This window comes from Haliotis cracherodii, unplaced genomic scaffold (assembly GCF_022045235.1).
Source record: "Haliotis cracherodii isolate W230 unplaced genomic scaffold, xgHalCrac1.p SCAF_29, whole genome shotgun sequence".
Lineage (NCBI taxonomy): Eukaryota > Metazoa > Mollusca > Gastropoda > Lepetellida > Haliotidae > Haliotis > Haliotis cracherodii.
In genome coordinates, this window is record NW_027266285.1 from 2,491,648 (window position 1) to 2,505,121 (window position 13,474).

Consider the following 13,474-nt stretch of genomic DNA (forward strand, 5'->3'; position numbering starts at 1 on the left):
CTGAAGTATGTAAAATATAATACATCCGATACAAACCCTCTATCGTTATCTATCGTTCTGAGTGATGTATAGTTTATATCCGATATACATACTCCCCCGCGTCTTTCATTTATAATGATGTATAGAACATGTCTGATATACAACACCTCGCGTTTCATTCTGAGTAATGTATATTTTATGTCAGATGTACCTGTGTACTTCCCCGTAACTTTGTAAAGAAGAATTATAAAACACTTTCATCTTGTGTAATTTTCGCCTCAATCTTCTGGCAAACCATATACAATTAACCCATCGAACTAATTAAAAGAAGTGGAAAGAGCTTGTCTAAATACAGAGGCAAGTGAAATAATTGTTTTGAAATTATATAAATATGATTTCTCACATCTACTCATGTGTGAATTACAAGGATTCCATTCAGCACAGTTACATTAAATAAATTAATGAGGATACATGTTTTGCATTTCTATTCAGATCGTGGGATTGGAGGAGACCGCACGTTAAATTGGCCCACAAACAACAGAATACGGAAAATTGTTTACAGTTACAAACAAAACAAAATCTAAATGGAATGCATAATGTGTCGGGGCTCTTTTATTTAACGGCCACAATCCGAAATATTTCATAAACCCCTCGAGTTACCGCTTTTACTTTTGTAATATGGCCGATTCCATTACATTCTATACACTATTGTGACCACAATGTGATGTAGAAACACATCCTTGATTTCAATTATTGATCTAATTATAACATAATTTGTTAAAAGAAATATCGGACAGACAATGTGACATTTGGGCATAAATGTGAATTGCCGCACAGAAAGGCGTGTTAATATTTGTCAAGTACAAAATAACAAAATAATAATAATAACTACAGATGTTTCCAATTTATAGTGAAGAATTTAATGTGCGTTATTTATTTGGAATGGGACATGGAAATATACAAAAGATCATATTCAGTACGGTCCCCCAAAAAATATAAACTAAATCATACTCCGCATATATATCGCCATGTGTTTTAGAGCTAACCGAAAGCATTACCGCAGTAAATGGGGTTTTGCGAAATTGTGGACTGTTTATCCCAGTTCTGGTCGTATCCCAGTTCTGGTCGCTACACAGGTATACCGCGGACGGTGATAGTATGTTATGGAAACTTCTTTCAGTGTGCGTGCTCAGCCTATATTACCGCTAATTGATGAAAACCAAGCCTCGTTTTCACACAGGTTATGAATAGAATCAGTGCTATAGTCCCCCATGGCGCCACAACCCCTGTCACGGGAAGTGAAAAATCAAGGGTTCTACCCCACCCTTATGTAAATCTTTTTATTACAAATGTTATATGAACATGTCATGTTTTCATATATTTCTCATTTCCACGCGTGTCAATTTATCAAAATAATATCAAAATATAACCAATCCATGCACTGTAGAGGCAGTGAGAACATGTTTGTTGAAGTCACGTGACCTCAAACTATTCTCTCACAGGAGAGTCATTCACAAAAGTACGAGTTACATCTGTCTTAAGGGAGGGAGGGGCACCTAACTAATAGCATCACATTCTAGTGACAGATATGTTACTTTTATTACAGTTTAACACCATTTGTTTAAATTTGTCTTGACTGATATGTCATTGAGGGTCTAATTTGTGTGTCAGGGGTCGAAACTGATTGTTTACAGGTTGTAGTGTTTGACATTTTGTTCTTTCTGTCTTAAGCTATCATTAAGCTATTATCACACAGGACAGACATTTGCGCTTAAATAAATCCGAACTTAAATCACACATATGTATTAGTTTGTTGGTTTTAATAAGGAATAGTAACCCTTTACAGCACCGGAAGTAGTCAAGATTTTTCTTTAGTCACTTGACCTCTATGAGTAAAATGATTGGCACAAACTTATCGTCTGCTGTAGCAGAATATCACTCACTCTTCAGGGTAAATTTCTTTTGGATTATACCTTGGCTATTGCATTTTTATGCTCAGTCATGGCTAAATTGTGCGACTTCCAACTGACACCACTGGAGATTTATCAAGAAAGGTATGAACATATTAGAATTCTGACACTTCTAAAACTAATGAATTATGTTGAAGTTTAAAAGCTCATAGAATTTTGCATGTTGTGAATGTATGTGCATTGATGCCATCGAAAACGTCAGAACAAATAGAACAAAATTTGAATGACGGTATTCCTCCTGAGCAGAAAATGTAAGATATCCTGTTATTATGGTAGCCCATGTTGTCCCTGTCAGGTATGCAAAAATATCAAAGATGGGGAAAAATATCAAAGATAGTCCTTCTCATGACATGAATAAACCTTATCACCCAGGTGAAAGCATGAATATTCAGTGAATATACTCTGTAACATGGAAAACTAATTAAAGTACAAAAACACAGTTGTTTTAGTAGACGTTTGGTATCACCACAGTATTTGATACTGACCAGTGCTGTCATATTTTCAAACTGTCATTCAATATTGTAGTACCACTCTGTTGCCTACAGCCATTGTAATTTCTGTGCAGTATTTAGTGTTCAATTGTAAACCTAGTTAAGTTTGTAATACAATTGTTAATTGTAAACTATTTTTGTTGGTTTCACACTAGATCCTTATATGTACAGATTTCTGGGTTAACATGTTTCAATTTGGAAATCGACACTGGCAGAAGTGTGATTGTTTCAAAGTGATTTGTTAGCCATGAAACTTGTCTACACTTTCAACTTCAAGATGTCAAAGTAGTCGAAACTGTCCTGGCTTTCTCGGCTGTGTGTTTCTGCCTTGTCGAATAAGTAGGATGGCCTCTCCTCATAACCAAACAACTTGAGATCGTTAAGGTATATCAGCCGCAGTTGTTCCAGGCCCACTAAAGGAACCTGACTGTAAGCTTGGAGCAGAGCTTCCCGTTTGTTCAGTTTGGCCTCAGGCAATGATCGCTCATACGCACGTAACATCAAGTTCATTATCGCTGTCTTATTTGCTTTACTGCTCTCGTCGGGACTTAATGGGTAGTCATCGTACTTATTAATCAACCCTGATATCTGAAGGGCTCGCCATACACGCCGATGTACCATGTGGTCACTTATGCACTTCAAAGTTCTCTTTTTGAAACCGAAAGCTTTCTGCACCTTGAAAACGATGTAATTGATATTATTTTCTTCTTTGAAATCCTTGATTATCATGCCTCTCTCAGATGCATGAGTCTGGTTGAAAATAAACTTGGCGTCGTGCTCGAATGTTTCCACATTTCCAATAACGTCATATTGTATGTTGCATACGTCACATTGTAACGAGACGGGTCGGAAATGATGATCATATGACTTTGGGTTTACTCCTATCAAATATCTTATCAATTCGCTGAACTTCACATCTTCCCCACAACCGAGGGTCGTGTTAGGTTGGGTGATGCGAACTTTCTTTATGATTTTTTCCCCAAATGACCAAAACATAGCATTAGGACTGAGGAATTTATCAACATATGCTGAAAAAATTCTCTGATAGGGGTCACGTGCAAATACTATCTTAAAAGCTGATTGTATTATAGATCTCATGTTTTCATTCGTTCCATAGTCCTGTTCTGTAAATAATCTCTTGGGGCCGTGTACAATCTCAAATGGAGATTTGTGTTGACCGGTTTCCAGTATGTGCAGGGCTCGGAACCAAAACTTCGTGGCAGCCTTTGGTACATGGCAGTATAGTAGGTCCAGATGTTTGTAATATGATACATGATCCAATGATATATTTGGACTGTTCACCATGGAACAGACGTCTTTTACGTGTGTCGCCCTCCGCTTAAGTTCTCCATCATCAAACCCCTGTAAAGTGACATAAGCATTGTAAATTACTGTAATCACATGTTACAATAATGCACAGCATAATGTACTGATAATCAGGGGATATGGGAGGACCCAGTGGTCTGGGGTACTGCTCGCTGTACAGGGACCGACCGGAATGTTCATGTTCCAGACGTTGCACATTCTGATCCGTAATCTGACTTGATGAACAAGGGACACAGTTCTATGTACGTACAACTTCTTTATACTTCTGAACCTTTTCGGTGTAAATAATAACACCGTTATGAAGCAACGCACATTATGGGTGACAGGTGCTGCTCTCTGTACTGGGTACCATTCCCCAGCTTCTCCGGCTTATTCTGTATCACAATAAAAGAAGTGTTATTTCACTAAAGAAATACTAGTATACCAGAATGCTGTCATTCCTGTTAGAGGCATCCCTTGTGTTTTCCTGCTCATTAAGAAAACCTCCAACTTAAACCAATAAGGATTTTTTAAACTGAAGACGTATAAACTCATATTCTTGAGTGATTATATGTGAAATGTATTTTCATGATCCTCCACAAACATATGCGTCCACGCACGCACGCACCCGCGCCCACACTTACATACCTTAGAAGTGTAAATGGATTTTTATTCCAAATCAAGTATTGTACAACGGAATTTGAAACCCGTCACTGTCTGTTCGGCGAATAAGGTTAAATTCCTGTTGTCCTTGTGGTCTTCCGGGGTACTATTGATCCCAATGTAAAGGCATTTGCTTGTCTCAAGAGTCAACTAAAGTGATTCGGGTGGTCAGACTCTTTGACTCAGATGTTTGCCAGTCATCGCGTCCCGATGGTGTTGATGCCTATCCTTCCCGGGTCTCTAGAATCGATTATTTACATGTCGCAGTGATGCAGCTGGAATATTGCTGGCTGCGATGTTAAACAGAATTCACTTCACTTGAAAATCCGTTTAAGACAAGGGTAGAAAAGTATTTTTTCACACCTTTTACGAAATCATCTTTTATGCAAAGTAGAATATACTCACGACCAAGGCATCCCCTTTGTCCTTCACCCTTTGATGGACCTGGTGAATAGCTTCTCGGTAGATGTCGGCTTTATCCGCAATATTGCCTCGAATTTCTACTCGTGCATGAGTCGCGTCTCCTGCCGGTTCTGGAAATAAAGTTTCCCTAATTGTCCCTATATGAAAATCCAAAACGCTGCATAATAAACTAAGATCTTAAGATTATCTTTAACTATGCAAATTCATCACAAGATATAACACATAGGGGACCGTCAGCACAACGTGGTATTCTCTGGCGTTGACGTTTTATATTTTGGTATGGATGTGGTTTCATAAGTAACTCCAGACTCGTGCATCAGGATATTGTTTCTGAAGTCCTAAAATAAGCCATCGAACGATACCCAAAGGCAGGAAGACAATAGAAAATAGAAATATTACTTGATATAAATACGTCACAATTCCTGTATAGATCATACCATCATTATCAGTACAAATACTTCAACCTATCGACTGGACGTTTCTGGCTAGCCAATGACGTTAAAAAGAGCACAGTATAGTTAGCCTCATTTGGGAGTTAAACGGTGCATTATGAGTACCTTTATGGGGGCATGGGTGTTCCGGCTATTTAGGGGGCCACAATGCGCTGTGCTTATTTGTTGATCTAGCAGTGCCAGGATCTGCATGTGATCCCTGTTTTGTATCTTTGATTGCCATGAAAATATCAGTGCTCTGAATTTCACTTGAGTGGTAACGTCTATGACCTGCGTCATTTTGGCTTTTCTCCAACAACAACCGACACATTTTGACATAATTGAACCAATGTCCAAAATGAACCACATTGCCTAAAGCCTTCTGGTACACTCTTGCCTTCATGAACAGGATCCAAGCAGTATAGCAGGGTCCCTTTCCACAAACGATCTGAGGGCAACGACTGTCATTAGTTGCACATAGAAACACATGTAACGTGTATCGTCTCTTCAGGCAAGTGACTTAGCTCGAAATAGTTCTGTTCAATCAGCTGTGAATGGATACCCGGTAGGATGAGGTGTTAATGTGACTGTTAACCATCGAGCGCTTCATGCAGTTTTGGTTGCATATTCACCAAGAGCTGAGAATGAAATTCGTAGTATAATGCTCCATTGACCGAAATAATAATGCTGCGCTTTGAGGTGATAACCAGCGTGGAAAAAGTACAATACAAATGGATTAATAGTAGTAGTATAACCATCAGTTGTTGGAGTAGTAGTAGTCGCCGTCGTCGTCGTCGTCTCTGTAGTAGTAGTAGTAGTAGTAGTAGTAGTAGTATATGATCGTCTTGCGTTAAGATCGCTTTACGGAAAGGGTACAAACCCATATTCTCACTTTCAATGTACATATACCGTTGTGTCGAACTTTGATGTGTCAAACATATGCTGGTCTCGAAGTGAAAGTTTGGTCCCTAAATATTCCTTCTTTATTCATCATTTTCGGTTGTGTCGAAACTCGCATAACTCGGAAGTAAATAAGTAGGTCCCTTCAGCTTCGACACAACGGTGTTTGACGACCACCATCCGGATGTCGGGTTCATTATCACTATACACTGTACATGTTTTCCTGTCTCTGGAATGTGCTAGTCTCTACAATGACTGTCAACACACTTCTGTTAACCTAGTAGGCCTATGATATAAATAATAAACAGATGTCGATAAAATTGGACACATCACATGCAAAATGCACAACATCCAAATTAACAATGGGAAGTGTAAATCATCTTGCAGATTACCATCAACATACTGTTACACATGATTTACTATCCTTCGTTTACGCCAAGCAGTGTTTCGTGCAGTCATAACTCTGCTTCTCACCGGATCAATTTGGAATGAGCTGAATGTTATACACAATTAAACCAGTAGCCATCAAAGTAAGAAGAGTGTGACTGTTAATTTGATGTGTAATTTGGGCTGGGTGATGAGAGGACAGGGATCCCAATATCTTAATGCTCTAAACGACATTATCAGGGTAAAACAATTATGTTTCATAGCATTTCGAAAGACATTTTCTGAGATTTACCATACACAAAAGAAACTTTTTGATAGTTTTAGCTCTTCTCTCAAGAAATTTTCTCTTTACTTTTAAGTGAAATAATAATTAATTCTTCATATAAATGCCCCTATTAAATTTGTAATCGATTTTAGTTCTATATACCCTACCAAAGTATCACCACTATGAATTGTCTTAGAAGATTATGCTTACACGTTAAGCCTTGATCGATGTTTATGAGTGGTATAATCCAGTAGTACTAATTTTCTTTCTAGGTGGACGTAAACGATTCAATCTGTTACTGCCGACAATGTTGTTAGTTTTCAGGTCAGGGTGCCTCAAGTCGGTATGATTCACTAGAACGATATGTCATTCATGAATATAACTGCAAGCAGCAATTAAGGGCTCCATATCACATTTGTTTTGTTGGATTACCCTGTCTGATATACATGCACGTCCATTTGCATGGTCTCAATGTGGTTGAGCAAACTTGAAAAATTCTGAGCCAACATGTTTCTTATCCGATTAAATGGTTGGTTTTATTCATATCGGCTCTTTTTCTCTAGAACATGTACATATCTTACGCTTATATTTATTTCGGGCAGATCAACGCGATTTCCCCCTCTTCAAGGATGTTTATTCAAATTTGTGGTCCTTTATAGAATAGAACTTATATACTGGACAATGTATAGTCTATGTCGTACTGCTTTGGTTTTGCCTACACTTGTGTGATAAGACAAAGTCTATTTTTCTTTTTCCAGCACGGTCTGATAACCCACGTCTCTTCTTCCTACCCTTGCTTTAGATGAGGGATAACTGCAGCATGCTTCAATGCTTTGGGAACATTTTCTGTGGAACATATCGTGTTGTACAGCACAGTAAGCTTTTGTCATGATCAGGTAAGTGTTTCAATATCACGTAACTTGTTGTGTCAAGATCAGATGTACTGCCTTTTTATGTTGTACGGCATCATTGAATTGTGTCAAACTAAACGAAATAATGTACTCAAGCTTTTTTAGGCTGTTTTGATATATTAGGCATAAACCTATTTTCCTGTTGGATTGATTTGCTGCAAAGACTTGGCTACTGACAGAGATGAGAAGTGCTCAGCTAGAATGGTCCATTTGTCTATGATTGTGTGGGCGTCTGGAAACTATTTTTGCAGGTACGGCTTACCCCTGATTGCGTGTATTTTGCTCCAGACTGTTTTAGGCCTTTTTTTTCTTCCAGAGATTTGCAGAATGTTTTCCTGAACTCTTTCTTAGAATCGTCTAATAGGTGTGTTACTTCTGTCCTGGCTGCTCGGACTTGGGCGAAGGCTGATTTATCCCTTTTTACCCTTTTAAGGCGTTCTTTCTTATTCTCCTAGCTTTTGTTATTTCGCTGTCCCACCATGACATTGTGTTTTGCCGGTTTTGTAGGCATTTTTAAATTGACCTTTCAGCAGCAGCAACCATTGCTGAGGTTAGATTTTGGCAAAAAATGTCGGGATTACCCAAGACAGTTACTGGGGATTTGAACGATGAATATTCCTCCCTGGATTTGGGCATCCGATTCTGGAGCTGCTGCGGTTTATGTACCAGGAGTCTTTATCAAATGTCTGTTTATCTGTCTCACTTTCCCCCTTATGAAACCTTCTAGTTTGTAGCTATATACATACACATGTTTCAAACAATTAATAGCTTTACGCGGATTTGTATAGACGCTGATATCAAACAAACTCATAACTGTTGGATCATTAACGGTTTAATGGAGAAGTTGTTATATAAGAAACTTAAAATTATATCATAGCTATTAAATGTGCGCGCGCACTACTGTGCTTTGTGTGTTAACATCGTGTATGGCCTGTTGCCTATGAAATAGACTTTTCCTTGTCTTGTCTTGTCTTGTCACGTTATTCATTGAAGCATTGTGATTTCTACCCAGGCTTAGTAGTCCATATCTTTCTTCATCTCCTTCCTGGCCTCTTCCATTTCAACAAAAGGTAAACATACTGTTTTAGCTGAGTGCTAGAGTCCTGACGTGTACGAGTTTTGGCGTGTTGAAGTTTTGGGAGATGCGGGTCAATGATCTTACACCCTATATTTCATACCACTACCTATATATCTTCACAGACGTGGTAAGACAAGAACAGACCGACTCAGATCGACTGATTGTACGTCTAGTCGTGGCGTGGCTTGGAGTGCGGTCACCGCATCACTAACGACTACGTCGACAATGAAGAATCGCCGTCAGACTTTCTGCATGTTTTTAAGTGACAGAACTGGTCTCCGTACCGGGTTTATTGGCCACTCGGTCCTGGTGTGGTTCTGTCATGTGTTTATCATCATATACCAGGTCGGCCATTATCTAACCTTCAATAAAAAACATTGACTGCTGTCATCATTTAAGTTGTGTCAGCACCGATGCACTATACATTTTTTAGACCCCTCGAGATGAGATAAACAGCCTATTTGAAGACAGCGTTAGACCTTTCTATTTATTTCATATTGCAAGCCGTTTGGAGTGATCTTGCTTTCTCAAAGTAAGTGAAGCTAACGCGGGACGCATACAACCACAGATACCCCCAGTGATACTGCAGTAATCATAAACCATTCCAACTTTAAAGATGATACGCTAATTAAAGTAACGTTTCTGAATTCTTTTTAATAACAATAATAGCAAAGTTCACTGTGGGAATACTAATATTGAATACCACGTTGTTCACAGGTAGCGACTGTCAAACACATTAGGTTTATCGAGAAGTATTCCTACACTGAATAATCCATACCTCTGGCCATTAAATTCTGTTTATCCACATTTCTAAACCAATCATCCTGCTACACCCGAATTATACAACTCTACCCAGTCGTGACACTTACCCATTCTGCGAGAGAGAGTTATATAACTTGCTAGCACAAGCATTACGACCACAGCGAGGGAGACCAGACTACAGCATCGACTGCCCACCTTCATCATCATGCTGCTGGTATTGTGGAATCACTGCCGATGGGAATAACATCCGTTAAACATATGGCAGTACTACCCTGCATTGTATTGTTGTTAACTAGCTCCAAGTCTATCATGAAGCGAGAACAACTACTTGTTTCGGATATTGAAGCTTGCTACAGGTGAAATTCTATGAAACTAGATGGTTAAAACTAAAACACTACATTCCGTTAATTGTGTACGTTTCAAATTGGACCTTCTTCATCAAGACTAGCATGAATATATGGTAATGGCAACTAAAGTTGTGATGGGCACAGAGACGATACCATACGCCAACCCTTTTTATTTAATGGCAGGATCGTAACATTCTCTTCACGCAGATTTTATATATTTGATACCTATTCCTTGATCTATTTCTACGTGGCAATATCAAGCGACATTAAAATAGTAGATACCTTTGCGGGTTGCCTTTTGTTTGACGCAGCTTTGAGCAGTAATTCCAGTTGTATCACGGCGTGTCAGCTTAATGTGTGAGGATAGCCTGAAGTGATACAGGTCTTAGACATTTACCACTTTGGCGTAACCCACGAGCACGGGAATTAATCATAATAAATCCCAAGACTATCTGGTAATGCTAACTGTAGTTCTTATCATATATGTTGTATTCTGTATCCTCTATAAAGATCACAAACGTAACTACACGTGAACTGTTAAATACATATGTGAAATTGTTATCGTTTATTTGCATTTATGTAATTATTTCTTCACTGATGGAAAACAGAGGTGTATATGTGTGCAGCTCTTTGGAAGGATGTATGTACATATACCACATAGCAAACGAAAACACGAACACACCCTCCTGAAATAGGTATTAGAACAACACCGTTAAAATGTTCGCTTACCTTTCGAAAACCTCCCTGGACAAGTAAAACTATAACACAAGGGGCGTGCTATATATTATCGTGAGATTGATATGATCGCAACTTATGCTGACGTCTAATCACTACGATCGACACTGGAGAATAGCTAGACATTGTATATTAGGATCATATCAGCTTAAAGTATATCTGATTATCTGAGCATGCGAGTGCTCTGTATAATGACTTAGGGTTGAATTAATATACTATTTGAAACGATACGTGAAGAACATTGCTGCGTAGATACCTTTTTATGTAGAGAGGCATGTGTTTATTATATTTAAGAATCCATTTATCACTCGTGGTTATATACTGACAAATGGGACTAGTGGGATAAATTTGTCATTTATGTTAATGATTGGTATCGATAATATTATCATCACGTCAATGTATGACTTTTTTTAGTTTTTGTTTACACTGTGTTGGAGAGATATAGCTGCCTCTTTATTAACATTGTTGCTTTAAATGTAATATACCTGCACAACGCCTCTACTTTACAGGGATGCCTTAAATGTGATATACCTTCACAACGCCTCTACTTTACAGGGATGCCTTAAATGTAATATACCTGCACAACGCCTCTACTTTACAGGGATGCCTTAAATGTAATATACCTTCACAACGCCTCTACTTTACAGGGATGCCTTAAATGTGATAGACCTGCACAACGCCTCTACTTTACAGGGATGCCTTAAATGTGATAGACCTGCACAACGCCTCTACTTTACAGGGATGCCTTAAATGTGATAGACCTGCACAACGGCTGAACTCTAAATGACTGCTTTAAATGTAATATACCTTCACAACGCCTCTACTTTACAGGGATGCCTTAAATGTGATAGACCTGCACAACGGCTGAACTCTAAATGACTTCTTTAAATGTAATATACCTTCACAACGCCTCTACTTTACAGGGATGCCTTAAATGTGATAGACCTGCACAACGCCTCTACTTTACAGGGATGCCTTAAATGTAATATACCTGCACAACGCCTCTACTTTACAGGGATGCCTTAAATGTGATAGACCTGCACAACGCCTCTACTTTACAGGGATGCCTTAAATGTAATATACCTTCACAACGCCTCTACTTTACAGGGATGCCTTAAATGTAATATACCTTCACAACGCCTCTACTTTACAGGGATGCCTTAAATGTGATAGACCTGCACAACGCCTCTACTTTACAGGGATGCCTTAAATGTAATATACCTTCACAACGCCTCTACTTTACAGGGATGCCTTAAATGTAATATACCTTCACAACGCCTCTACTTTACAGGGATGCCTTAAATGTGATAGACCTGCACAACGCCTCTACTTTGCAGGGATGCCTTAAATGTAATATACCTTCACAACGCCTCTACTTTACAGGGATGCCTTAAATGTAATATACCTTCACAACGCCTCTACTTTACAGGGATGCCTTAAATGTGATAGACCTGCACAACGGCTGAACTCTAAATGACTGCTTTAAATGTAATATACCTTCACAACGCCTCTACTTTACAGGGATGCCTTAAATGTGATAGACCTGCACAACGGCTGAACTCTAAATGGCTGCTTTAAATGTAATATACCTTCAAAACGCCTCTACTTTACAGGGATGCCTTAAATGTGATAGACCTGCACAACGGCTGAACTCTAAATGACTGCTTTAAATGTAATATACCTGCACAACGCCTCTACTTTACAGGGATGCCTTAAATGTGATAGACCTGCACAACGGCTGAACTCTAAATGACTGCTTTAAATGTAATATACCTTCACAACGCCTCTACTTTACAGGGATGCCTTAAATGTGATAGACCTGCACAACGGCTGAACTCTATAGGAATGCTTCAAATCTAATATACCTGCAGAACGGCTGTATTCTAAATGACTGTTTTAAATGTGATAGACCTGCGCAACGGCTGTATTCTGGATGACTGCTTTAAATGTAATATACCTGCACAAGGGCTGTACTCTACAGGAATGCTTTAAATGTAATAGACATGCGCAACGGTTGTATTCTGAATGATTGCTTTAAATGTAATATACCTGCACAAGGGCTGTACTGTATAGGAATGCTTCAACTCTAATATACCTGCAGAACGGCTGTATTCTAAATGACTGCTTTAGATGTAATAGACCTACACAAGAGCTGTAATCAACAGGAATTCTTTAAATGGAGTTACCTGCACAAGGGCTGTACTCTAAATGACTGCTTTAAATGTAATATACCTGCACAACGGCCTAATTCTAAATGACTGCTTTAGATGTAATAGACCTACACAAGAGCTGTAATTAACAGGAATTCTTTAAATGGAGTTACCTGCACAAGGGCTGTACTCAAAATGACTGTTGTAAATGCAATATACCTGCACAAGGGCTGTACTCAAAATGACTGTTGTAAATGCAATATACCTGCACAAGGGCTGTACTCAAAATGACTGTTGTAAATGCAATATACCTGCACAAGGGCTGTACTCAAAATGACTATTGTAAATGCAATATACCTGCACAAAGGCTGTACTCAAAATGACTGTTGTAAATGCAATATACCTGCACAAGGGCTGTACTCAAAATGACTGTTGTAAATGCAATATACCTGCACAAAGGCTGTACTCAAAATGACTGTTGTACATGCAATGTACCTGCACAAGGGCTGTACTCAAAATGACTGATTTAATGCAATATACCTGCACAACGGCTTTACTCTAAATGACTGATTTAAATGTAATAGACCTGCACAAGGGTTGTACTCTAATATGCTGTTTTAAATGTAATATACCTGCAACGGTCTCTTCACGAATGCTCTACAGCAGAAATGTAACCG

The 13,474-nt window shown here is 38.7% G+C and overlaps 1 protein-coding gene across 1 annotated transcript; it reads right to left on the minus strand.

Annotated features, from left to right (window-relative positions):
* Positions 1-2,596: 2,596 nt before the first annotated feature.
* Positions 2,597-9,772, minus strand: LOC139473459 (carbohydrate sulfotransferase 14-like). The gene is made up of 3 exons (XM_071256046.1): positions 9,673-9,772; positions 4,814-4,941; positions 2,597-3,802 (listed from the first exon to the last, which is right to left on the minus strand). Exons 1-3 carry the CDS (start codon positions 9,770-9,772, stop codon positions 2,699-2,701), a joined length of 1,332 nt encoding a protein of 443 aa, XP_071112147.1. The 3' UTR covers positions 2,597-2,698.
* Between the last annotated feature and the right edge of the window lie 3,702 nt (positions 9,773-13,474).

What these genes read in the sequence shown, in the direction of transcription:
- LOC139473459 (XM_071256046.1), bottom strand. Translation starts at nt 9,772, where the DNA reads ATGATGATGAAGGTGGGCAGTCGATGCTGTAGTCTGGTCTCCCTCGCT. An exon ending in AACTCTCTCTCGCAGAATGG is followed by an intron (nt 4,942 to 9,672) that starts GTAAGTGTCACG and finishes CTTTATTTCCAG; the next exon opens with AACCGGCAGGAGACGCGACT. An exon ending in ACAAAGGGGATGCCTTGGTC is followed by an intron (nt 3,803 to 4,813) that starts GTGAGTATATTC and finishes GTCACTTTACAG; the next exon opens with GGGTTTGATGATGGAGAACT.